The sequence below is a fragment of the Rhinatrema bivittatum genome, chromosome 11, assembly GCF_901001135.1.
Source record: "Rhinatrema bivittatum chromosome 11, aRhiBiv1.1, whole genome shotgun sequence".
Classification (NCBI taxonomy): domain Eukaryota; kingdom Metazoa; phylum Chordata; class Amphibia; order Gymnophiona; family Rhinatrematidae; genus Rhinatrema; species Rhinatrema bivittatum.
In genome coordinates, this window is record NC_042625.1 from 73,583,585 (window position 1) to 73,609,502 (window position 25,918).

Here is a 25,918-nt window from a genome sequence, read left to right on the forward strand (position 1 = left end):
TTTCACTTGGATGCAGCTCCATCACTGCTCTCTACATTAAAGGTGGGGATGGAAGGGAAATAGAACCAAGAGCTAAGAGAAACAGATAAGTATGAGAGAAAATATGTGTGAAGCTTGCTGGGCAGACTAGATGGGCCATTTGGTCTTCTTCTGCCGTCATTTCTATGTTTCTATGTTTCTATAACCCTAGTTGTAAGCCTGCAAACAAAACTGAAAGCACTAGTTAATAATTTATGCATGTCCTATATTCAGCGAAAGCACAACCACAGGGTCAGCATTAAAGGATACATGGGGAAAGAAGAGGACTGCAAGAGGATGAAGGCAGTTTATTCTTTAAAACCAAAACACAAATCAGAACTAAGAAACCATTAAGTTATTAGTCTGAATAATGTAGAGGGTGTGTTAGTCAGTCACGCCTTTGATTTCCCTGGCTCCAGCTTTATCACACACTGTATAACCTTAAAAGATGTTTGTTTTACACTTGGTGGCTTTAAAGATTCAGAGACAGACACATTCCAACATAGGATCTGAATGAAGACCCCCCCAGTCCTCTCCATTTTCTGGGTTTCTTCTTGGATCAGCTTCCGTATGGAGGTGCATTGTAAAGCTCTGTGTACCCAGAGACATCTATTATATATTCATTAGCTCGCCTTTCCCTAGTGCACGCTTCCTTCTGCTCTGTGTCTGAGCCTTCTCGTGTGTCACAAAAGTAAGCGCAGGCAGCAGAATAGCCACCCAGAACTCCTGTACTGCATGTTCCAGGGCCCAAAATGAGCCCACAGGTTTTAGCATGGAACTTTTTTTTTTTTTTTCTTTTATTAGTGCACTGAAAAATGTCCTGATCTGCACTACACCCCGGCGGTTAAAGGGGGGGGGGAAGCACTAAAATATGTAATAAAATGGTAGCTAACATTTTTACTTTACTACTGCTTTAACTTCAGTAGCTAATTAGAAATGGAAATTTCAGTTTAACTTGCACCTCTAACCTTATGAATTACAAAACCAATCTGAAGAGCCTCTGCACTTGGAAGCCGGAGCACCCCCTGCCCCCTCCCCCCTGTGTGCCACCCAGAGGGAGTTTAGTGGGTGTGTGGGGGGCTAGAGTAAGGAGTGGATGGGTTTGAGGATGCAGGCTCCAGTCTTGGACTTCCCCCAGACAAGAGACCCTCATGTTTTTTGGGTTTTTTTTGTATTTTACTGGTCAGAGGTGCGAGTTAAATGTAACTTTCACTTCTGCTAAAGTTTAAAATGTTAGTAAAATGTTAACTCTCATGCCACTTTTTAAAATTTCTGCCATTTTACCTACCATATATATACTCATAAGTCGAGAAATTTATGCTAGAAAAGCCCAAAAAGCTGGCTTGACTTATACCTGTGTAGAATACGGTAGTTGTGCACAATTCTTTTAGGTCAAAATTTAAAAAACAAAAAAAATCCCAAACCCAGGAAGGGGGTGGCGGGGGGCCCTTTATATTTAATGAAGTTTGAAGGATTGAGGTGGGTTTTGTTACAAAATTTTAATGAAGAAAAAATTAGCTCCTGAGTCACCAGGGACAGGAGGGGCAGCCATGGGGGAGGGAAGGATTTCTTATAAGATGCTTTATCCTGCTTTTAAAAAATAAATGCTTTTTTTTTTTTTTTTAGTTACCTGCTTCTTAGTGTGATTTCACCATTTCGTAAGCCCCTTAGGTTTTACCCTTGACTTATTTACGGGTGACAGATAAATCTTGATTTTGGGGCCCAAAAACATTGCCCTCGACTTATACATGAGATGGACTTTTACACGAATATATGGTAGGCCTGTGAGTGGCTGACTTTTTTGTTTAGTTTTATTTAATAACTTCCATTTACTTTGCTTCACATCAAGGGGTGAAGCTAAAAGGCATGTGTAAAAAAAAAAAAAAGTATGCTAATTCTGTGTGCACTTTGTCACATTGGCAGTAACTCCATATGCAGGTCGTCATCGTGCACTAAAAAAAAAAAAGACCTTTTTATTTCCCATTTAGGGTCCTTTTTTTGTGCATTAAAGCCTTGTTAAGTCCTTAGCATGCAAAAGAGTACTAAATCTGGTGCTCTTTTTTTTTTTTTATATCTGCCCCTTTGAGAGAGAAAACAGGAATAATCCATCCTGTCTCTCTGCTATTTTGCTGACAATACAACCATATAATGCTGTTCTTCATGGCAAATTCCTACTCTTTTTCTCTCTCCTCTTCCTTTCCAAACCTTTCTGGATTGTATTTACTGAGATACAAGTGGAGCCCTTGTGCCAGATACAATAAATGTGTCCTTGCACCTCAAATGGTTTAGAATCTTGCAGTTAGTCTAATCAGCACATACAGTTTTGTATTTTACTGCACAAGAAGCAGGGCTATACCAACCCAGCCAGGCATTTGCCTACTCTAAACTGCAAGCCATGGAACATCTGCATCCTGGAGGAATTAAGCAGCATAGATGGCTTTGCTAGGGCTACTGAGCAGGCCTGGAATGTGCCTACTACTGGAAAGCTTTCTGGTTGGACACTAGAATGGATGAAACATGGGGCTTTATCATGTTTGTTTAGTCTTGTTTTCTCTATTTCTGCTTTAAAAAAAAAAATTAAATAAATTGTGGAGCCTCAAAATGCTCAACTTGTTTGCTGTGTTTGTAGGTATGCAAGCTAACACATTTATCTTCCTACAGAAGAAATATAACTATTTCTGTGCAATTCTACAAGTTGGGAAATGATGTGGGTTATCCATGGCATCCTTATTAAACAAAATAGCTCTGTTAGTGGGATACTGAAGTGTTGTATAATGTCTTGAAAATAGAAAACATGTTAGTTTGGTTACATCTTGCTCTTGACACATGCTTATGGTTTGAGTTGATGGTTATGCTCCTTTAGCCAAATTGAAAGGTAATCCAATATGATACTTATGAGGTAAAATAAAATCAAGGTTATAAGATCTGGTCATATTTGCTAGTGTTAATTGATCAACTCCAAATTGTTTGTGTTTTTTTGTTTTTTACATTGTTTTTTCTATCTCTTACAGGTTGGCATATTGAATGCGCCATCCTAGTTGATTGAAATACTTCCCGAATTATCACCAGCTTAGTAAAGTGGAAGATGCAAATGAAAACTGAACTTCTGCCTGTGTGTGCTTGTTCCTGGAAAATCTGCTGCTCATGATGGGGATATTACTAAGTTCTAAACAGCAATATTGACCATGTGCACAGTGGTAATTTTGTAAAAATAAATAAAATAAAAACAGGTCAGAGCCAGTGGCGACCTGCACCTTCCAGCTACGATGGAGAAAAGGAAGCAAATTAAAAAAGGTTCCACATCAGTGACCTGGCATGGTCTGACAGAAAATCACTGCTGAACCTGCAGTAAAAAGGCAAGAAATCCTAAAATTTGAATTTTTCAAGCCTCTGTGCACACAGCTGGAGCCAGCTGCTCCCAATAATGATTAAGAACTTTGTGCTGAAACGAAAGAATGGAACTTTTTTTGTTGAGCGTGGAGTTCAGTACTCATAGAGTATGACAACTTATCGACCCATTCAGAATGAAAGCGTGGAGCTTGGGGGTGCCTCTGTGAAAGGGAGTGACACGTATGGTTCTCGCAATGGGGATTTTTTCCCCCAAGCTTATTGGGTTCAACATGGCAATGCAATTAATGAAAGTGTTGTTTCACGGCTCAATACAACTCCTGCAATGCCAAAAATGGGGGTTCGTGCCAGAATTGCTGACTGGCCTCCAAAGAGGGACGGACTGAAAGATGTGCCAGCTATAAGTCCATCAAGAGAAATTGAAATATCGAAGGTTGGTAGAGACGTCCTCTTACCAAGAGGCTATGAGAATGGGCAGTATCTGCCAAGCAATTCCAGTTCTTCAGGGTTCAGGATCTACCATAAAATGTCAAGGAAGAGGTCTAAAGATGTTGAATTCCAAGACAGTTGGCCAAGATCACCTGGAAAAAATTTCATACCGCTTCGAAACCGGAGTAATAGTGAAATTACACTCAGTGAGTGTGACATTGAAGAGATCTCTGAGCCAAGAAGTATGAAATATCTGGGTGGAATGCCTCTCTTTAGAGAATATGGAAGCACTTCTTCTATAGATGTGCAAGGAATCTCTGAGCAGAGTTTCTTTGAGATGCTCAATGAGTTTCGAAATGAAAAACCTGACCTGCACAGTGTGGCACCAGAAAAATGTAACCAGTTTCTCAGGGTAGATTCCAGTATGGCTTCCAACCTCCATTTAACTGGGACCACAAAGATAGACCTTAGAAATGGCCAGTCACTGAAGGAAGACCCTCATGCACTACAGAAAGAAAAGTCACGTAAGAAAGCCCTCAAAGGGGAAGTAGCTGACTCATCCATCTTCCGGAAACTGAGGAGTAGTAAAAGCGAGAATGATTCGGCAAAGTCCTTGGTAGACCAGGATGACAGTAAATCCCAGGAAAGCACCAAACCTTGGATCTGTCAGAAGAGCTTTGCACATTATGATGTCCAGAGCATGCTGTTCGATCTCAACGAGGCAGCAGCTAATAGGGTCTACGTTGCTCAGCGAAGAAACACTACAACTGGCGCTTCTGCAGCCTCTGCTGTAAACTTGGCTGTTTCAAGGGCATTTGGCCTTGGGGGCATGGATCCAAGCTTTACGAGCACAGAAGATTTGAACTACAAGGAAAACTTGGAGCATGATCTGGGAGATAACAACAGTAATGACTTGCTCCTCAGTTGTCCCCATTTTAGGAATGAGCTGGGTGGCATGTGTGAACGCAATGTGAGTTTCTCTCGAGCTTCTGCAGGCTCCTTCAGTGGAAGTGAAGAGGAGACTCCGGATCCTTCACTAAACATGTACTGCAGTAATGCTAGTATCTCTGTATTAGAGGTACCAAAGGAATTGCAAAAAAGCCAAAGTTCGTTAAAGCACTACAGCATTGAGCATGTGGATTTGGGGGCTCGATATTTCCAAGACTATTTCTATGGGAAAGGTAATGATTCTGCTTGCGTTTTTTTTTTTTTGTTTTTTTTTTAATCTTTTTTTTGCTTAGAAGACTGAACTGTGATTTGGTGATCAGCTCATGAGGACTAGGCAGCTGGATTCTAGGGGGTCCAAAGTCTCATTTTGTTTTATTCTCTATGAATTTGGGCAGGTTACTTGTTTGCCATCCACAATTTGGGAATAATCATACTATATTGTTTTCTTTCTTCTCCTCTCAGGGAGGATTGCACTTTGAGATTGTTTGGATAAGACATGCGAGTCAGTCTGTTAACTTGCCTTGCAATAATGTTCACTGAATTTTTTGTGAACTTATATTAACCTGAGCAATTTTTTTTTTGCCTTGTGGGTAGACCCCTTGATTTAAGTTTCCATAAAAATATTTTACATGTGTATGCATCAAATGAAAGGCTTAGTTTTTAGTTTACTGGCTCACTGGTTTCCCACTATCTCTGAAAATTACTTACAATACAAAAGTTGTTTTTGTATCAGACACTAAAATCCTCTACTGAAAGCGTTGGTTTCCAGTCATTAAAGAAATGTTGGGTTCTTTCTCGGTGTCCTTTTTGGTGGTTGATGAAAGGTCTCTGTGATAGTGTGGATCTGTCAGATCACGCCCACAGATAGTAGCTTCCAAGTCACAGAATACCCTCCACATGAAATGGAGCTCTGGGTACAGTCTCTGCACAAAAGGAGCAGACACATGAGACAAAAGATATCTTGGGTGAAAACTCAGGGTGATCAGTGTAGCAGATCTACAGAAGTCTCTCTAATTTTTTGGCCTGGTGGTTTTCGTCTGCTTTTGTAAGCATCCAGCTCCTGGCCTATGACATAAACCTTCATTTGCAAGTACCCCAGGGGCTTTTGCCTAATCATGGCACCAACCACCTCTGCTGGGGGCCATATACCAGGGCTCCTTCTGGAACCCTGCACTTCTGGGCTTTAAGTCCAGCTAGTAGGTGGTGTTGTGCAAGGACTATACCCACCTCTCCCTTGTGGAGGCAGCATTCACACCATTCCTAACAAGGACCTGGGTTTGTTTCCTGGCCTAAACATGGCAGTGCACAGCATTTGCCACCGAGCCACTGGACCAGCGCTTTCCTTTTCTAAATTAAAGATAGTGTTTGTTGTAATGCCTGATCCCTCTGCTTTCTATGTGTATCTGTGTAACCCACATCCCGGGGAGCTGACTACACTCCCGTGTTCTTCTGGGCTGGATCCATGCCTGGCTAGCTTGAACATGTCTCTCTCTTCCCAAGGTCTGTATTCTTTGTTGGGGTAGGGGTGGGGAGGGATTCTTTAGGGCCCAGAATGATGCAGGTGACTCTCTTGAACTTTTTCCTGGGAGGGGGTAGCTTTTCCTTCACTGTGTGTAACCAAGAAATACACTGGAGCCAGTGTTTTAGTGTAAAAAAATAGTCTTTATTGATCAATGGCACAAATAACCAAAATCCTTAGCACCACACCAGTGTTCAAATTAGTTCTTTTCCCTCAATCTGTGCAGGAATCTCTATTGTCAAGACACTCACTTTCCAGAGAGTGGAAGTAATGAGGCTCCAAGGTGGGCAGGGTATCTTTTGCTGGAACAGGGAAAACCCCTCCAAGCAGGCAAAACTGGTAAAAACACAATCTCTGCAGAGTCAAAATCCTCTTTCCTCAGGGAGTGAACATTCCAACTAGGGATCTTCAGATGTAACCTATGGCCAAGTTACATGGTAGAATGGTAGTCCTTACACATAGTTGACGTCATCAGATGGGGCCCAGGCACGGAAAACTTATGTCAAGGTTTCTAGAATTTTGACTTGGCCCACTGGGCATGCCCGACATGCCCTATACCATGCATCCACGTGGGGTCTCTTCAGTCTTTTTCCGCAGAGCTGCAGCATCATGGTTGGTGAGCTTTTTGGCCTATTTTGGAATACTTCTGGTTTTCTTTTTCTTTTTTTTTCCTGTGATTTCCCCCCCCCCCCATATTTGATGTAGGGTCTCTCCCTCTCAGTCCTTCCCATAGTGCTCCTAGTCAGGGTTTTCATCATTTATCAATAAGTTTCCTTTTGCAATTGATAACCCCGCGGTGGTGGTGCTTCTGTGCCAGACAGCCCTCGACGTCCGCCCCCATCACTTATGATATTGCTTCCCATTTATTTTATTGCATTATACCCACATCCAGTTTTAGGTGCTGCCCATGGTGTCCAAGGACTATGTCCTTCACAGACCCCCATAAGGTATGTGTCCTCTGCCTGGGGGCATCGCATGATATCTGGAATTGCCAAAAATGCACACAAATGACCCCAAAAGGGAACGTATTCAGCTTGACAAGATGGAACAACTCATTGGGTCAGAGAAGACCAAACCATCCGCATCGGTGGCCTCTGCATTGAAGGACTTCAGAGCTGCACCAGTGGACACTGACCCATTGACATCAGCAGTACTGGCTGTTCCATCAGTGGCATCGACTGATAGGAGCACTGGAGATTAACCACTGTTGGGGTCTGTGATCTCGGGGCAGAGGAAGTTTTTCTTTCACTGGAGGAAGTACTGTCCTCCGCCCCATTGCTCCCGTCAGCAGCATTGGGGTCCCCACAGCCGCCCAGGCAGCAGAGAGCCCCCACGTCCCAGCCAGGGATTGGGTCGCAGGGAGCATAGTCCAGTTGCCTGTACCCAGGACAATGGATCTGCCAATCAAGGGGGCAGGCCGTGGTTCTTCATGAACCAGTGGCCCAGTATAACCTTGGATCAGATTGAACTTATTTGGGTGCATTGCCAAATTGCCCTCCAAGCCCATTTTTGGGACCGGTAGCGCATTAGGTAGTACCTCTAACAGAGCTCTCTTCCCTCTTAATGGACAGCAGTTGAGCCTGTTTCACCAAAGCAAAGAAGGCAGGGAGTTTACTACAGATACTTGCTGATTCCAAAGAAAATAGGACGACTCCATCCCATCCTAGGCCTAAGGTCCTTGAACAGGTTTGCCAAAAATGAAAAGTTCAAGATGGTTTCCCTGAGCACCTTTATCCCCTTTTGCAAAAAAGCAGCTGGCTATGCTCCCTCGATCTGAAGGATGTGTACACTCACATTGAGATCTTCCCCAGTCACTGGAAGTATCTCCAGTTTGTGGTGGGAAAACAGCACTTCCAGTATCAAATGTTGCTGTTCGGGCTAGTGTCCACCCTACGAGTCTTCACAAAATGCCTGGCCATGGTGGCGGCGCACCTCCGCAGGCTGGGGATGCATGTTTTCCCTTATCTGGATGATTGGCTGGTCATGAGCACATCTCAAGCAGGGTCTGTCAGATCCATGCGCTTGACCATTCGGGTGTTGGAGTCAGGGTTCGTCATCAACTACCCAAAGTCCCATTTCAGTCTGTCACCTCAATTGGACTTCATAGGAGCCCTGCTAGACATGGCTCAGGCCAAGGCTTTCATGATTTGTGAAAGGGCCGACACTTTGACAACCATCGTGGCAAAAATTCAGCAGGGCCAGCAGGTGTCAGCCTGGCACATGTTGAGGTTATTGAGCTATATGGCTGTAACTGTCTGTCACTCCCTTGGCATGATTACACATGCACAGAGCCCAATAGACCCTGAGGTCGCAGAGTTGCTAGCCCACGCAGAACCTCCAGGATTACATCTGAGTCACCTTGCCTCGTCGGGACTGTTTCTTCTAGTGGCAGGTCCTTTCAGATCTGGAACAGGGGATCCCTTTTTGAAGTCTTCATACCCAAATTGTCCTAAGCACGGATGCATCCACCCTGGGCTGGGGAGCTCTTGTAGATGGACTCAGCATCCAGGGTCTCTGGTCTGCTCAGGAGAGCTGTTGTCAAATTAACTTCCTGGTGCTTCGGGCAATCAGGTATGTGCTATGAGCTTTCAGAACTCTGCTGTCCAACAAAGTTGTCCTGAACCAGACAACCAGGTGACGATGTGGTATGTCAACAAGCAGGGATGTATGGGATCATACCTCTTGTGTCAAGAAGTGGTCCAGATCTGGTCATGGGCCCTGTCCCATGGGATGGCGCTCAGGGCCATATACCTGGCCAGAACAGAGAACATGGTAGCGGACAGACTGAATCATGCCTTTAGACCCCATGAGTGCCCTGGACCAGAGGGTTGCGAATCAAATATTCTGCCTCTGGGGGAGCCAGGAAGTGTATCTCTTCGCATCTCTTTGCAACAGAAAGGTGCCTCTGTTCTGCTCCCTGTAGAGATCAGATGGCAAATCAGCCTCAGACGCCCTTGCCTGATATTGGGGCAAGGGTCTTCTGTACGCATATCCTCAAATTCCCATAGTTGCAAAGACTCCCTTGAAGCTTTACTAGCCAAGAGGTCCTGGTGTCTTCTAGAAACCTTCCACTAGAAAGTCCTATGAACTGAAGTGGAGGAAGCTTTGTTTGTGGTGTGAGCAGAAGGCCCTTAGATCTGTTCTCCTGCCTCACACAAAAGCTGCTTGATTACCTTCTACACCTATCGAAGGCTGACTTGAAAACAAACGCTGTTAGTTCATTTGAGTGCATTTGGCACATACCACCATGGTGTAGATGGTATGCCCATCTCTGTACCACCTATAGTTATACATTTTGTGGGTCCTGCTTCAGTTGAAGTTTAACCTAAGGCCTCCAGCTGTCTTGGGACCTCAATGTGGTGTTAGCTCAACTGATGAAAGCTCCTTTTGAGCTGCTACGCACCTGTGACCTGAAGTACCTTACCTGGAAGGTCATATTTTTGGTGGTGATCACCTCAGCGCACATGGTTAGCGAGCTCCAGCCCTTAGTGACTTAATCACCTTACACTAAGTTTTATCATGATAGGGTGGTCTTGAGTATGCACACCAAGTTCCTGCCTAAGGTGGTGATGGACTTCCATCTTAACCAGTCAAACATCCTGCCAACATTTTATCAGGCCCCATTCGCACCAAAATAAACAAGCCCTGCACAGTTTGGACTGCAAGTGAGCCTTAGCCTTCTGTCTGGAGCGGACAAAAGCCCATAGACAATCCATCCAACTTTTTGTTTCTTTTGATAATAAGTTGGGCATTGCCATTGCCAAACAGAACTATCAAATTGGCTAGCAGATGTCATCTCCTGATATGCCCAGGTGGGATTGCATCTTGGAGGTCATGTCAAGGCTCATTCTGTCTGAGCTTGGCAGCATCGGCAGCCCGCTTGTGAGCAATTCCTGTGGAGGAGCTCTGCAAGGCTATGAAATGGACTTCTCTCCACACATTCACATCTCACTATTGTCTGGATAGGGATGGCAGACGCAACAGTAGGTTTGGCCAGTCTGTCCTCCGGAATCTGTTTGAGGTGTAGAACCCAGCTGTCCCCCTCCTAGGGCCCATTTGGGTTCAGGCTGTCTCCCCCCCTCTGTTTCCAACAGCACTGTTGTGCCCAATGGTATCTGGTTTGGGTGTGTTATTTCCCCTTGTATGTTGGGGAGCAGCCTGTCGCTAGGATCCACCCATGTGTGAGGACTACTATTCTACTTGTCCTCGGAGAAAGCAGAGTTGCTTACTTGTAACAGGTGTTCTCAGAGGACAACAGGATGTTAGTCCTCACGAAACCCACCCGCCACACTGTGGAGTTGGGTTTCTCCTAATTTTCCTTTTATGTAATTCTGTTATAAGATTGGAGAGGGCATGCCAAGTCAGAGTTCTAGAAAATGAGATAAATTTTCCATGGGGGTACCATCTAATGTCACCCCTGTGTGAGGACTAACATCCTGCTGTCCTTGGAGATCTGTTACAAGTAATCAACTCTGCTTTAGTTGTGTGTTGGGTTTTTTTTTCCCTTGATCTCTTTTGACTTAGATCCCACAATGTGAGGGATCTGCCTGGAACATGCAATTCCCGAAGTTCCTCCAAAAGGATGGGAAGAGGTGCAGATACAACTTCCTCCCAGATCTTTTCAACAACAATGTCCTTTGACCAAAAAGCACTTTAGTAACACCAGAAGACACTGCAGTGGGTCAGCGCCATGCCTCTGCTTCCTGGGAATGTCGCGGTGGGCCAGGTCTCTTCCCCCCCGAGGAGAGGTTTCCCCAAGACCCGTCCCAAGCAAAAACCCTGGGGTTTCACAGTCTTACAAATAAAAATCTTCAAATCCCAAAAGCACCCTGTACCTAAGGCGTGGGCTGCAGGATGGAGCCCAAGACCCCAGATAGGCCAAACATCCAAATCGGGGGGGGGGAGAATCCCCAGACTTCCTCCAAATCTCAACCATGCTGCCCCCAGAGCTCTCAGGAAAGAGTGCTTATAAATCGTTTCAAAGGGGAGGGGCGGTACCAAATGGCACCTTCCCCCACACCCTTAGCAAAAGGAGTTAACTAAGGGTCTATCTATATAATGGTAACGAGTCCAGAGGGGCCATTACACCAGTTTCTTCTGCATTGCCAGGCAATAAGGAAAGTTTCTACTTGTAATTTCAGCTCAAGCAAGACCCCCAGTACAAATTTTATATCTTTTTTTTTTATTAGTTACCCCAAACTCACTGATGTTTACATATTGTGTAGTGTGCTGGAAGTAATACAACTTGAACTGAATATTTGTTTTGTGTAGCAGCAATATTTCTTTCAGTAGGGCAACTTTTTTCTTTTTTTCTTTTTTTTTTAATTTAAATCTGTAAACTGAATAGATAGGAGCTAGAAGTCAGTCACATAGGGGGTAGCCTGGAAGTCTCGTTTACGCGGGGATAATTTTAATTCCATCTAGTTTAGTACCAAATCAAGGCTAAGATTTATAGCTTCAAGGCCTGAATGTATCTGATTTCCTTATATTTCAGAGCATTCAAACTATTTTGGAGTGGACGAGAAGCTTGGTCCAGTGGCTGTGAGCATCAGGAGAGAAAAGCTGGAAGACAGTAAGGATTACGGACCACAGTATCAGTATCGGATCATCTTCCGGACTAGTGAGGTATTGCTTAGAAATACTCCTTTGTTCTTTCTTATCAAAATAGTCTACTGCCTTGAGCCTTTCCCAGTGCATATTGGATGGTTTGTTGTTGGATTTGTTTGTGTCGCCCCATAATTAATTGGGCCGGATCAGTTTTATGCCTCAGACCCCAGACAGCATGACTAATAAATCTGGCACAGGCAGCCAAAATACCCCAGTGCCCACTTTATTTTTTGTCTTTTGAAGAGAAACTGGTACCTTAATGAAGGAAAAGTGTTCTCGAACTGATTTATTTATTGTCCTGTGACCTCATATGTTTTCTATTTTGATTTGATGTACTGTTCAGATTAAAATCTTTTTCATCAAAAGGCAGGCTGAATTAGCCATTACATTTGGATGGCTTCATCTGGCAACACTGAATGGACTTCCCTCCAAGTCATAGGCACCAACTCTTTGGGTGCTGTGGGTACTTGAGCACCTGCAATGTTGTCTCCTGCACCCCTGTGAATCAGAAGCTGAGAGCTTCATGCTGCAGCACTGTGAAGGAGGGCAGTAAGGAAGTGCTTCTGTACTCTTCCTACTGCTGCTTCCTCCCTGTGCAGCCCATTGGCTGGTTGTGAAATGTCTGACCAATGGATGTCTCCTCTGATACTGCTCCTGCCTCCCCCCTGTAGCCTATTGGCTGGCTGGCTATGTCTGACCAATGGGATACCAGTGAGTAGCAACAGTGTAAGGCATAGTATTCCTGAGGTGCAGTAGAGATGGTGGAGGGCTGCTAATAGAGCATCTGGGAAAAGTAAACTGGGATAGAGGAACTATAAGAGTGAGAGGGGCTGAGAGAACTGCTAGAAGATGGTTTAAAAGGGAGTACTGACGGGGAGAGGAGGAGGCAAGGAACTGAGGGCAAGAGTGACTGGAAGAGAAGCTGTGGGAGAGGGTGAAGAGTACAAACAGGTTGAGACCAGAGAGGGCTGAGAAGAGGGGACATGGGTTGTCAGCAGGGATCAGTAACTGAAGTAAGAGAAAATGGGATACAAGCTGGGAGAGAGACTAGGAGCAGGGAAAGAGTGGGTTAGGTGAACATGAGGGAGAGAGGTGAAAGTGACTGGAAGCTGTGTAGACAGATGGGGGGGGGGTAATTCAAGAGAAATTGTAAAATGGATTCATGGTTGAGGGAAGAGGTGAGAAGAGAGATGGAAATGGCAAAAAGGCAGAGGACGAGGAGGTAAAAAGATGAGGGCAAGAGAGCCCTTTGTCCTCGACTGCAAGTGGCCCTGGCATATTACAAAAAATGTACTCCCCTTATTTCTAAACCAGCTTTTTGCCTTGTATGACTCAAACTGCCTAGGAATAACAGTTGCCAGGCAGACTTTATCCAATGGGATAGCTGATTTCATCCATCACTGCTAAGACTTAACTGAATCTGCTAGTTGAAGTCTTAAGGCTCATCAAGTACAAGCCATGGCTTCCTCTGTTGCTCATCTCCGAGAAATACCCATTGAAGATATATGCAATGCTGCAACGTGGTCTTCAGTCCACACATTCACATTCCATTACTGTCTTAACATCTGAAAGTCCGACAGTTGGTTCGAACAAGCAGTTTTGCAAAATTTGTTCTCACAGTAGCCCACTCTCCAGGGTGGAGTCAGATTGCTCAATAATTGCTCCACTGCAAACCTCAGCTTGGGACTCCCCACATGTAATGGCTAATTCAGCCTGCTTATTGATGGAAGAAGCAATTTTGCTTACCGTAAACAGTGTTTTCTGTAGGTAGCAGGATGAATCAGCCATGGAATACCTGCTCACCTCTCTGGAGAGGTTACCAACTGAGAGAGGCTCTTGAGGCAACACCTGCACAAGAGCTCCCACACATGCTCAGAGCTCAAAGCTCTGCAACTTGGAGAGAAGTCCATCCAGTGTAAATGTGACATCACCCATATGTAATTACTAATTCATCCTGCTATCTGCAGAAAACAGAGCTTACGCTAAGCAAACTTCCTTCACTCGGTGTACAAGATAATTGAGAAGGCATGACCATGCTTCTCCTTTGAGTGCCCAGCCTCTAAAAGATGTGCTCTGGTTTGTGAAACTTCTTGGCCCTCCACCAGTTTGGGAAGCGCATGCTCCATCCAGTGCAGCCTTAATGCTTCAGGGTTTAGAAACCTCGTCTGTCCTGGTCACTGGAGCCCCCCATGTCATGTCTCATTAGAATATATCTGGTACAGGAGGGGCTTAGTTTTGAAGTCAAACAGGGCTTTCACTGATTACAGCATTGGATGTTCTCGGACCTGTTATTTTAGAGTTAATTAAAATTTTGTTTTTTTGCATTAGTTTTTCTTTTTTGTTTTAGCCTGTTATTCGCTTTAGGGCTCTTGTAATATAGTGGAATATCGAGCATAAATTACTTACTGTAAATTGAAATGTGCTTCCTGTGGCAAAGCAGCTCCTTAAGGCCAGTTCTGATCCTGTGTCCCCCAGCTGCTTAATGTTCTTACCATACCCTGCCTAGTAGTGCAATATCCCAATTAGTCTGCTTGGTCTATGCAACTGTTTGGGCTCGAATGACAAACCATTGTGGCAGGCAGCTGTGTGCAGATAACAGTAAGACAATCCAGGCTTGTTCTTAATATCCTATAAAGATGTTGAGGCCCAGACTTAGTTAAAATATACCATTGCTGGATAAGTTTCACGAGCCCAGTAGAGGGTGCTATATTGTAAAATTTAACAGGTTAAGTGATACCAGAATGGAATTCTTGCTGTGGGGCCCCCTTTTTCACTACAAAGAACAAAATAAATATTTGTGTTATTTTTTTGATCGCAGCACATTAGAAGCATAATCTTAAAGCAATACACACATGGCGGCAGAGTGCCAGAATGGTTGAACTGCTTTTCATTACAAGAACAAGTGTAGCAAACGGCTGCTACGATCACTTAAACACAAGCAGAGAGAGGAGGAGTGGTACTTTTTGTGTTAAATCCTAGCTTTCATCCTGGAAAGCAAAACAGATGAAATACTTCACTAGCACATACTTTTCTTGTCTCTTGTACCTTACTACTATTTTTTTTCTTTAAGCTGATGGGAAAACCATTTTCTGCTTTAAAGGCGCTTGTGTGTTCTTGCTCCAATGCTTTCCTGGCCTGGATATTTTTTTTTCTCTTAAGAGATTTCCTATACAGTTTTATCTAAATCTATCAGACTACCCAACTCCCTGATCAAGCTGTAAAGGTTATTTTAAAAAGAAAAAAACAAATCAAAACTGCATAAAATACCTGTCCTCATGAAAAACATAACAGTTAAGGCAAACCAGATGTAATGTCTACTGATTAATTTCTAGGCTTTGCATGAAGTTTGTGAATCTCTGCACCTTGGCAGTCCCACACCTCAGCCCTTGCCATACTGCCTGGGCTTGGCTATAGCTAGGAACCCTCTAACGTTAGGATCTATGGCCCAAGACAAAAAGAGAAGCAAGAAACAGTATGCAGAACAAAAACACCCAGGCCGTATGAGAGGAGTACCTAGTAGCAGCTAAGTAGTAAAGGAATAGGCAAAGAAAATATAGATAATCGCCAGTCGATCGCCAGTCGATCAAGCCCAGCATTCTGTCTCTAACGGTGGTCAATTCTGGTCATTTGGGAGCACCTGGAAAATCCTAATGTGGAGATCCTTCCACGTTGCTCATTCTAGAAGCTGATCCAGTCATAAAACCATGGGAAATGGTAGCTGATATTGATCTCAAGTCTCTTTGGATTTCCTCTCTTCATATCGAGGATTCCTCTGTGCTTATCCTATGCTTTACCAGGTGGAAGTCGGCTGCTAGTGCTAACTTTAAAAAAAAAAAAAAAAAAAAATACCGTTTAAACCAGATCCTGGGGGAAAGCCAACAGCCATTCGGGAATGCATGGTACCAAGTGAAGTATCTTCAAAGGATGCTGGCATAGAACAACTAAGTGGATTCTTTGTTTCAGCCTTGACTCAGGAAGAGGCTGGAGATACTTATGCCAGAAACATTCTTTGAGAATGATGATTCAGAGGAACTGAATCAAATTAATGTTGGACTTGAAAGATATAATAAAGCAAATTGACAAAGTGAACAGTAACAAGTCACAGAGAGACTGATGGTACACGCTCCAGAGGTCTTTTAGAACTCAAAACTGAAATTGCTGATTTATTACTAGCAGTCTTTTTTTTTTTTAAATTCATTCAATTGTTACAGTACCTGAGGACAGGAGGGTGGTCAGCCTAATGGCCATAGTTTAACAAGGGCCCTGGGGTCATTGGGGAGAAAGCGGGCAAAATGGTAGAAGCTATGCTGAAGAACAAAATTACTGACCATCTGAATAGTCAGACTAATGCGGCAGAGTCAACAGGGATTTATTAAAAGGAAGTCTTGCCTTACAAATCTGTTACATCTTTTTTTTTTTTTTTTTTTTTTTTTTAAAAGGGGTTAACACGTGGGCAAGGGTGAGTTGGTTGATTATAGCATCTTTCGATTTTCAAAAGGTGTTTGACCCAGCCCCTCGTGAGAGTCTGCTCATTAGAAAATTAAAACCTTATGGGGTAGGAGGCGCTGTCCTATTGCGGATTAATAACTGGCTAAAGGATAGGAATCAGAGTAGGACCTGAATGGTCTTTTCTCTCCGTGAAATAAGATAAATAGTGGCGTGCCCCAGGGATTTGTACTGGGACCAGTGCTGCTTAATATATTTATAAATGATCTGGAAAAGGGAGTTATGAATGAGGTGACCAATTTGTTTTTCGCCCAATGTAGCATTAAACTGTGGAATTTGTTGCCAGAGGATGTGGTGAAAGCAGTTTAGTGTAGCTGGGATTAAAAAGGGTTTAGACAAGTTCTTGGAGGAGAAGTCCATAAATCATTATTGGCCTCCTAGACTTGGGGAAAGCCACTGCTTATCTCTGGATATGAGCAAGAAGGGTTGGATCTGTTCTCTTTATCCTGCTGGGAACTTGTGACCTGGATTATTAGCCACTGTCAGTGGTCGGATCCAGTATGGCATTTCTTGTTTGTCTGCTTGCTTGAATTCTGATTCCTCACTTACACCCAAAGCTTACCTCTTTGTTGGAAGAAGCCAGACTGACTGAGCATTTGTAAGTATTATCTTTACCTTAAAACTTCCAGGATTTCTGCTGAGTTGGATACCTGGATGGAGATATTTCATAAAAGCTAACGTTAATACTATTCTGGAGATTGTGGACAAAGTAGTGCTGGCTTAGAATTGCCACCATTCTATACAGAGATTTTTTTTTTTTGTCTTTGAAGTAAGACATTGTTTTCGTTAGGACTTGCAGAACTGTACAGTAAACTCCAGACCAGAGTGTTGCATGTTTTTCCTCTCTCGCATCGGTGGTGTTCTCTCGTTTTTAATGCAGCTTGTGACCCTGCGCGGGCTGGTCCTGGAAGATGCTGTTCCAAGCACAGCAAAGCATGGCACGGTGCGGGGTCTGCCGCTGAAGGATGTCTTGGAGCATGTGCTGCCGGAGCTGAATATCTCCTGCCTGCGCCTGGCTGTCAGTACCACTAAAGTAACGGAGCAGCTCCTGAAGCTCGACGAGCAAGGGGTGAGAATGAGAGGCTGATGCAACTGACCATACCCTGCTGTAGCCCAACTACTTGGTTGTGGGTGAGGGGAAGGAGCTGTGGGTTTTTATTTTATTTTATTTTTTATTTTGATCTGGCATTTTCCTCTTGCTCATTTGGGCTTCAGCTCAATCAGACCCATGGCTGCTGTGTCCTGATACAATGATCCTGCATTTGCAACAACCCAAGAATTTTTTTCCCTAATTTTTTTTTTTTTTTTAAATTCCTCCATACTTTATATTAAAATTTGATTCCTTACCTTTCATTAATTTAACACTAAGGTAGATTATTAAAACTCATCATAAATATAGAACGCAACAGTCACAATTTTTACAATGATAAAAAAGAAAGTTAAGATTCCCTGTACATACCTGGATCAGTCCAGACAGTGGGTTGAGCCTCCTGTCCAGCAGAGGGAGACAGAGAAAAACTGAAAAGGTATCCTATATCAGGACAGTGCTCACCCTGCGTCCCTTCAGTATTTCTCTGTCTCCCAGCAGTAAATGAGATGCAGGGTGAAAGATTAAATTAAAACTATATCCAAACTGAGGTGCCTGCTAAGCCCATCTTATTCAGGCTAGAAGTGATTGGATTTTTCCCAAATTCTTGTCCACAAGGATCATGCCTTGGCTAACTTTTTAAAATGTAGCTAGTTTAGCTCATCCCAGAGTTTGTGGAGCAGAATTCCAAAGGACTGGTGCAAAGTAAGGAAAAGCCAGCCATGAAGTTGCAGTGACAGTCCTTGGCCAGGAGCAATGTGCCTTCCAAGATCCTGCAAACCTGGACCCAAACACTAGCCACTAGGAATCGCCATTGTGCAGCAACCAACTCCCCCCCCCCCCCCCCCCCCCCCCCCCCCCCCCCCCCCCCCCCCCCCCCCCCCCGATACTGAACACTGCCTGAGCAGACGACCCAAGCTGTGAAGTGAACCTAGATCTGCATGGCAGTGCACAGCACTGCCGCTCACTGGGCCATCCCCCTGAATGGCATGTTGTAAACTGCATGGCCTCCAGCAACTAGCATTAACTCTGTCCTCTTAAGAACATAAGTTGCCATACTGACTCAGACTGAGGATCCATCAAGTCTAGTATCCTGTTTCTAACAGTGGCCAATCCAGGTTACAAGTACCTGGCAAGTACCCAAACATTAAATAGATTCCGTGCTACTAATGCTGGTAATAAGCAGTGTCTCTTCCCTAGGTCAGCTTGACTAATAGCATTTTATGGACTTCTCCTCCAGTAACTTGTCCAAACCTGTTTTTAAACCCAGCTAAACTAACTGCCTTAACCACATCCTCTGACAACAAATTCCAGAGCTTAATTGTGCATTGAGTGAACATTTTTTATGATTTGTTCTAAATGTGCTACTTGCTAACTTCATGGAGTGCCCCCTAGTCTTTCTATTATCTGAAAGAGTAAACTGATTCACATTTACCCATTCTAGTTCTCTCATGGTTTTATATAATTCCATCATATCCCCCCTCAGCTGTCTCTTCTCCAAGCTAAACAGCCCTAACCTCTTTAGCCTTTCTTCATAGGGGAGCTGTTCTATCTCCTTTATCATTTTGGTTGCCCTTCTCTGTACCTTCTCCAGTGCATCGTCTTTTTTGAGATGTGGTGACCAGAATTGAAGTCTGTACTCAGTGTGGTGTCACCATGGAGTGAAGCAGAGGCATTATGACATTCTCCGTTTTATTCACCATTCCCTTCCTAAATTCCTGACACTGTTTATTTGCTTTTTTGACTGCTGTAGCACCCTGAGCCGATTTCAGTGTATAGTCCATTGACACCTGGATCTATTTGCTAGCAGGTAGCTCCTAACATGAAACCTAATGTCGTGCAACTACAGTATGGGTTATTTTTTTCCTATATGCATCATCTTGCACTTGACCACGTTAAATTTCATCTGCTGTTTGGATGCCATATCTTCCAGTCTCACAAGGTCTTCCTGCAATTTATCACTATCCACTTGTGATTTAACTACTCTGAAAAATTGTCATCTGCAAATTGTCACCTCACTTGTCATTGCCCCTTTCCAGACCATTTATAAAAATATTAAAAAGCATCAGTCAAAGTATAGATCCCTGAGGCACCCACTGATACCTCGCTCCATTGAGAAAACAGACCATTTAATCCTACTGTTTCCTGTCTTTTTAACTAGTTTGCAATCCACAAAAGTACATTGCCTCCTAGACGATGACTTTTTAATTTTCTTAGAAGCCTTTGTCAAAGCCTTCTGAAAATCCAAATACATTATATTTACCGGCTCACCTTTATCCACATGTTTATTAACCCTTTCAAAAAAATGTAGCAGATTGAGGCAAGACTTCCCTTGGGTAAATCCATGCTGGCTGTGTTCCATTAAACCATATGGAGCAGATTTTTAAACCTACGCGCATGGCCTACATTTGTGCGTGCTACTTGGCGCGTACAAATGTATGCCTGATTTTATAACATGCGCGCGCAATGGGGTGCACACTAGTGCACCTTGCACGCGCAGAACCCTAGGGAATCCCTGATGGCTTTCCCTGTTTTTCCACGAAATTGGAGTGGCCTCGGAGGGAGCTTTCCTTCGGCCCCAGCCCTACCTAAATCCCCCCCCCCCCACCACCACCACCACCTCCTTTATTTTGTAAACTACGCCCACCTCTGGCAGGTGTAACTTGCGTGCGCGCTGGCCAGCTGCTGGCGCGCGATCCCCCCCGCACGGCCGCTGTACCGGTGGCCTCGGTCCCGTCCGGGGCTTTGTGCGCATCGCTGGGCCTATGCAAAATAGGCTCGGCGTGCGTGTAACCCTTTTAAAATTCGCTCCTATTTGTCTATATGTTCTCTGATTTTGTTCTTTAGAATAGTTCCCATGATTTTTCTCGGCACTGAAGACAGGTTCGCTGGTCTACAGTTTCCCAGATCACTCCAAAGGCCTTTTTTTAAATGTTGGTTACATTGGCCATCTTCAGTACAATGGATGATGTCAGATTACAAATTAATAGTAATAAATCTGAAATTTAATTTTTGAGTTTTCAGAACCCTGGGGTGCATGCCATCTCTGGTCCGGGCAATTTGCTACTCTTCAGTTTGTCGATCTGGCCTACTACATCTTCCAGGTTCACCATGACTTGGTTCAGTTCTTCTGAATTGTCACCCTTGAAAACTGTCTCTGCTACGGGTATCTCTCCAACATCTTAATTTGTAAACACAGAAGCAAAGAATTCATTTAGCCTTTCATCTGTGTGCATCAATATCATCTTTTTAGGAGAAACTCCCTTCAACAGTGTTAAGGCAGCAACTAGAGGTCACTATCCAAGCAGTTGAACCTTCTCGCTCATTGTCCCAGTGCTGTCCCTTTGTACCTATTTTAAATATGTAAACACTGAAAATACCATAGAATCATTTGAGTTTCGTTAAGCATTTATCAGCTGTTGATATCAATCAATTGATCTTTATGGAGTGCCATGTAGGAAGACACACATGAAGCTTGGTCTCTTCTCACAAAGAGAGTTTGTGGGTGCCGAAGGCCATGCAGTTAGTATTTGGCAGCAGTGAGATTGGTCCCCGTGGAAAGCAGCGCCTCTGTGCCCTAAGCACGTTGCTTTCACACTTTAAACGTGCATCCTACAGAAAGCGGCTATGCAGGTTGTAACATGGCGCTGAAGGCATGTAGACTGAATGCTTTTGATGCTTTTCTTTGACCTCCCATGTAGCTCTGCAGGAAACACAAGGTGGGAATCTTGTACTGTAAAGCAGGCCAGAGCTCAGAGGAGGAGATGTACAATAATGAAGAGGCAGGTCCCTCCTTTGAGGAGTTCCTCTCTCTCATTGGAAAGAAAGTCTGTCTAAAGGGCTTCAGCAATTATTCGGCTCAGCTGGACACTAAAAGTAAGTTGGGAAATGGTGCTCTGTACCCTAAATCAGTACTTACTGTGAGGTAAAGGTCTGAGTGGGGGGCCTTGCAATATAGATAGATAAATAGATAGATAGATATATAGAGATATAACGCATGTCCCCCTGTAGACCTGAGCCTGCCTATAATAGCTATGGTGTGGCGTTAGTGCAATACATCCATTTCACAGCTAGTGGGAAAGCAGTAACCTGACTTGGGAGATGAAAAGCATCTCCAGATATAGAAATGGAGTCAGAGTGAGCTGCTTAATACATTTGTTCTCAGCATGGCAGGTATATCTTAAAATCGGTGGTGGCTTTTTAAGCCCTTGTGAAGTATCTGGCTTCTGAGTGTTGGTGCTTTCATAAAATCTGTCACAGCTCCTCATTCCAGTCTCCCAACATATATCAAGCCTCAGTATGTTGGGGAGGATGAGGGAGTAAGACTTTGGGCTGGCAAGCATAAGCATAGGCTTAGGATCATCTGATGCCACAGAGTCATGTAAACCTCATTAGGGACCAAGGAGACGCACAGTGCATGGAAGTATATTGGAGACTACTGCAAAGGCACCTAAATGCTTAGCAAGAGTATGAAAGTTTGTTTGGGGAGCTGGATCCTACAATACCAATTCTAATCTGTAAGTCCTTGCACTTCATATACATTCACCAAAGGTGTTGCCTATTGGACATTGTGTTCAAAGCTTGGTGCAGGTAAGAAAAACTGATAAATACAGAGGATGTTACTCCAGAACAGTGATTTCTGCCTGTAGCAGTAAAGGTTCAATTGGATAAGAAGCCAGAACGTTTTAGTTGACGCTTAAAACGCGGTATTGAAAAATCAATAAAAAGCAATAAATGTATAGCAGGGATGTTTTAGCAAAGTTTGTCATTTAAGATCAGATTATGAAAAGTCCCCTTGCTCACCTGGGATGAGTGGATTTTATTTTTTTTTTCTTGTGGGTGAGGCATCAATGATCAGGACCTTGCAGGAGGAGGGGGTCATATTTTAGGCCCTAGAGGGCAATAGGGCTACCACGGCAGGTTGGGAGGAGTAAAGCAGTGAGAGGATTGGAGATGGGGAGAGGAGAGAGAGCGGGGACTCCAGCTGGGTGAGGTGGGGAATGGAGGGAGTAGAGAGCACTGCATAGAAATGCACTCACCTAGTTATTTTAAATTTATATTCCGCACTTCTACATTTTGTATTCAAAGCAGATTGCATATGTAAAAGACATAATAAAACAGCAGTGTCAAAACCAAATGAGAGCAGGGTCCTGGTCAGCTCATATCGGTACTTCAAAGGCATAAATAAGGAGGCGAGCCTTCAGAGCTTCTTTAGGCTTTCGGGCAGTGGATGGTACGCAGTGATTCAGGGTGAGAGTTCCCTATACGCAGGCCAGCAACAGAAAAAGCTGTATTTCTGGTTGTTACTGAGCGTGCCAGCTTTGGAGGTGCAACTTCAAGCAGCATCTTATTAGCTGAACGCAGGGCACTTGGAGGTCTGCATAGCTGTAGGATCAATGAGAGCCCAATCAAGGTATCCTTGTTTAATGTTTTATAATAAGAGTAGCAACTTTGTACTGAATGTGATACTGTACTTCTGCCACTCTCTCTCCTCCCCCAGTGGAGTCTGGGGGTGGCACCAGTGCAGTTTGTCCTTGATGAGCAAATTCTGGAAAAAAAACATTTTCATACTCTGCTCAAGATGGTCTTGAGGATGGACTGCTGTACTGTGTGTAAAGTATTTTTTTGGAGGGGGAGGGGCAGATTTTAGGTTTCTCTCCAGCAGAATAGTTGTTAGAGGCCTATGTTAAGTTAATAAATGTTTTTATTTTTTAAGATGCAAACTTAGGTTATCAGTTTCTTTAACAGCTTTTTATTTTTAGCAAGCTAACATGGTCTCCCTTTTCCTTCCCCTAACAGCTGACTCTACAGGTACCCATTCGTTGTACACTACATATCAGGACTATGAGATCATGTTCCATGTGTCCACCATGCTCCCGTACACCCCTAACAACAGGCAACAGGTAATCTCATATTCTTGTTTCTTGACACCCTGGACTGTACAATGGAGCTTTTTTTTTTTTTTTTCCCCCCTCTGAAGACCAGCAAGTCACCTTAGTCACACATGGATGCCATCATCTGATGGTGCAGAGATGGATTTCCTTCTCCCAGCCCTCTGCCTCCACAGCATCCCTAACCCCAGCAGATTTGGGGAGCAGAAAACCTGAGTTGGGGGTTAGGCCATGCAACTTTGGTTTTTTGCCCCAACAAGCCTGACATAGCTATATTGAAGAGAACATTGTCTAGTTGACCAGCAGACTTTATATCCTTTGTTTATATCCAAATAAGTTTGATTTTAGCTGCATCTGTGACCCATCTAAGGTCAGTCTCTGAAAAGATTTGCAAACTGCATTATGGAGTTCAATCCGCAAAGTCAGTCCCCATTCTTTAGGTTCTGAATCTTGATGCAACAGCAAATTTGGGCAGCCCATCTCTAAGGGTCTTTGAGGGTAGGAGCCCAACTCAGCCCTCCTAGGGCCCATTTTTTATTTTCTTTCTATTTAAAAAAAAAAAAAAGAATTTTCACCTGCCAAAAACAGGTCGCTGTTCTAGTGGCACGTTTTCCATTTTTAAGCACACTTGGCTGTGGTGAGGGCTGCTGTTTGTACACGTTCGTGCACATAGAGTGCAAGCACAGCTGGAATTGCGCCATTGCTCCCACTGCTGCTGACTGGTGCCGGATAGTGACGTCGCTCTTCCCTGCTGTCTTCCGGGAGATGGAAGAGCAGCAGGAGTTTTGGTGCCACTACAAATTTCTGCAAGCAGCAGGGGGGGGTACTAGAAAGGTGGATGGCAAAACACACGTCGGTGCAATGCCTGTGGCATGCACGTTTTAACACGTTAAGACCATACATGTGACTATGGTGAACTGCTTTCCTTCAGAGAAAGCAGAGTGGCTTTTCTGTAACAGGTGTTCTCTGAAGACATCAGTCCTTTCTCTTCTGGAGTTGAGCTTATTAGTCTGATTAGAGCTGAGACGTTGCACTGCTGTTCAGATTTTTCCTAGAAAGGTCTGGAATGTGTCCGTGACACCAATGAATGACATCACCCACTGTCTTCAGAAAACCTCTGTTACAGGTGTGCAACTTCACTTAATGTGTTAATGGAAAGCAACAGGGAGCAGACGTCCTAGTGTTCTGTCCAGGGCACATCTCTTATCAGAACATGAGTGTAAGAGCAGACCAGAGGCCACATGCAGACTTCTAAAGCATTTCTAGCTCCTGGTGATCTAATGCTGATTTTTGCCACTTCTGTATGTGCAGTTGGTCAGTGATTTGACTGTTTTTCCTTTAAAAGTAATTTATGCTAATGGAGGTAGAGTCGACTTGGAAGAAAAGCTTCCCTATAGCACTTCTTCATGGCTATCAGGGCTACAAACTAATTAATTAAAAAAATCATGGATAAAAAGCCAGTTAAAGGTTAACCTTTCCAATTCTCGTTTTCAAGCAAATAGAAAAATGTATAAGTTCCCTAGAGCTTTAGTGTAGGACTGATGGCTTTCAGAAGTTAGTCATCATTGAAAGAGCTGACTGAGGCTTAAACTTGCTGGTGCCCTTTTGTCTCTCTCACTCTCTGGACAGTAATTGATGTATGGAGCCCTTTTGGTGGTTGAGGAATGTTTGAGCTGGAAGATGGCTTCACATCACAAAGTAAAATAGCAAAATAGCAGTGGTGGGAGTCTCAAGGTTATTTCCAAAACTCTTTCCTTAGAGACTTACTGGCTAAGATATAACAAATGGCAGAGCCCCATTAGATGGTGCCTTTGTAATGCCAAAAATGACAAAGCTGCCGTTTTGCTTTGTGCTTGATGATTTTCAGGCCCGAGTGACCATAATGGGGCTGATCTCTCAGCTCCTCTGTAAGTGTTGAGACCTGCTTATGAAAAGTAAGCCTACAAGTTTTAATTTGCAATGTAGGGGGCATGTTAAGTGTAACAGGTTGGGAGCAAAGCAGAAATCTTATCAATGACAATGGGAATCATGCAGCTTCAAAGGTAAATATTTTTCTTATCGGACTTTTAAGCGCATGGCTCATACTAGGTTGAGACTAACACACAAAAGGAATTAATAGGTATGAAATTCCCTGTTACACTGTAAATTGGGCTAGATAAGACATTTGTAACTTTTACACATGATTTTTTTTTTGGTTTTTTTTTTCTGTGCTGTTAAGCTGCTAAGGAAGCGTCACATAGGAAATGACATTGTGACGATAATCTTTCAAGAGCCAGGAACGCTGCCTTTCACCCCCCAGAATATCCGATCCCATTTCCAGCATGTCTTTATCATCATCCGAGCCATCGATCCTTGCACTGACAACGTTTGCTATAGGTAAGACGGAGCAGGCTGCCTGGTAGTAATCATGGACATTGTTATGCGAGTTACTACAAAATTTACTACTTGCAACTGGGGTTTTTTCTCTGTTAAATTATTTTGGAGATATTTGTGAAAGATTTACATTGCTTCATGGTTTTATCTTGGCTAAAACTGTAGAGGGGTACACCATGCTGGAAATTAGAG

At 43.7% G+C, this 25,918-nt stretch overlaps 1 protein-coding gene across 1 annotated transcript in view; it reads left to right on the forward strand.

Moving 5' to 3' along the window:
- SIPA1L3 (signal induced proliferation associated 1 like 3) overlaps positions 1–25,918 on the forward strand; it is a 215,983-nt gene that overhangs the window by 99,497 nt on the left and 90,568 nt on the right. The window contains 6 exon segments of the mRNA XM_029619561.1: positions 3,030–4,976; positions 11,757–11,887; positions 17,256–17,444; positions 21,164–21,338; positions 23,262–23,365; positions 25,572–25,729. Coding sequence (XP_029475421.1) covers positions 3,518–4,976; positions 11,757–11,887; positions 17,256–17,444; positions 21,164–21,338; positions 23,262–23,365; positions 25,572–25,729 — 2,216 coding nt within the window. The 5' untranslated portion in view covers positions 3,030–3,517.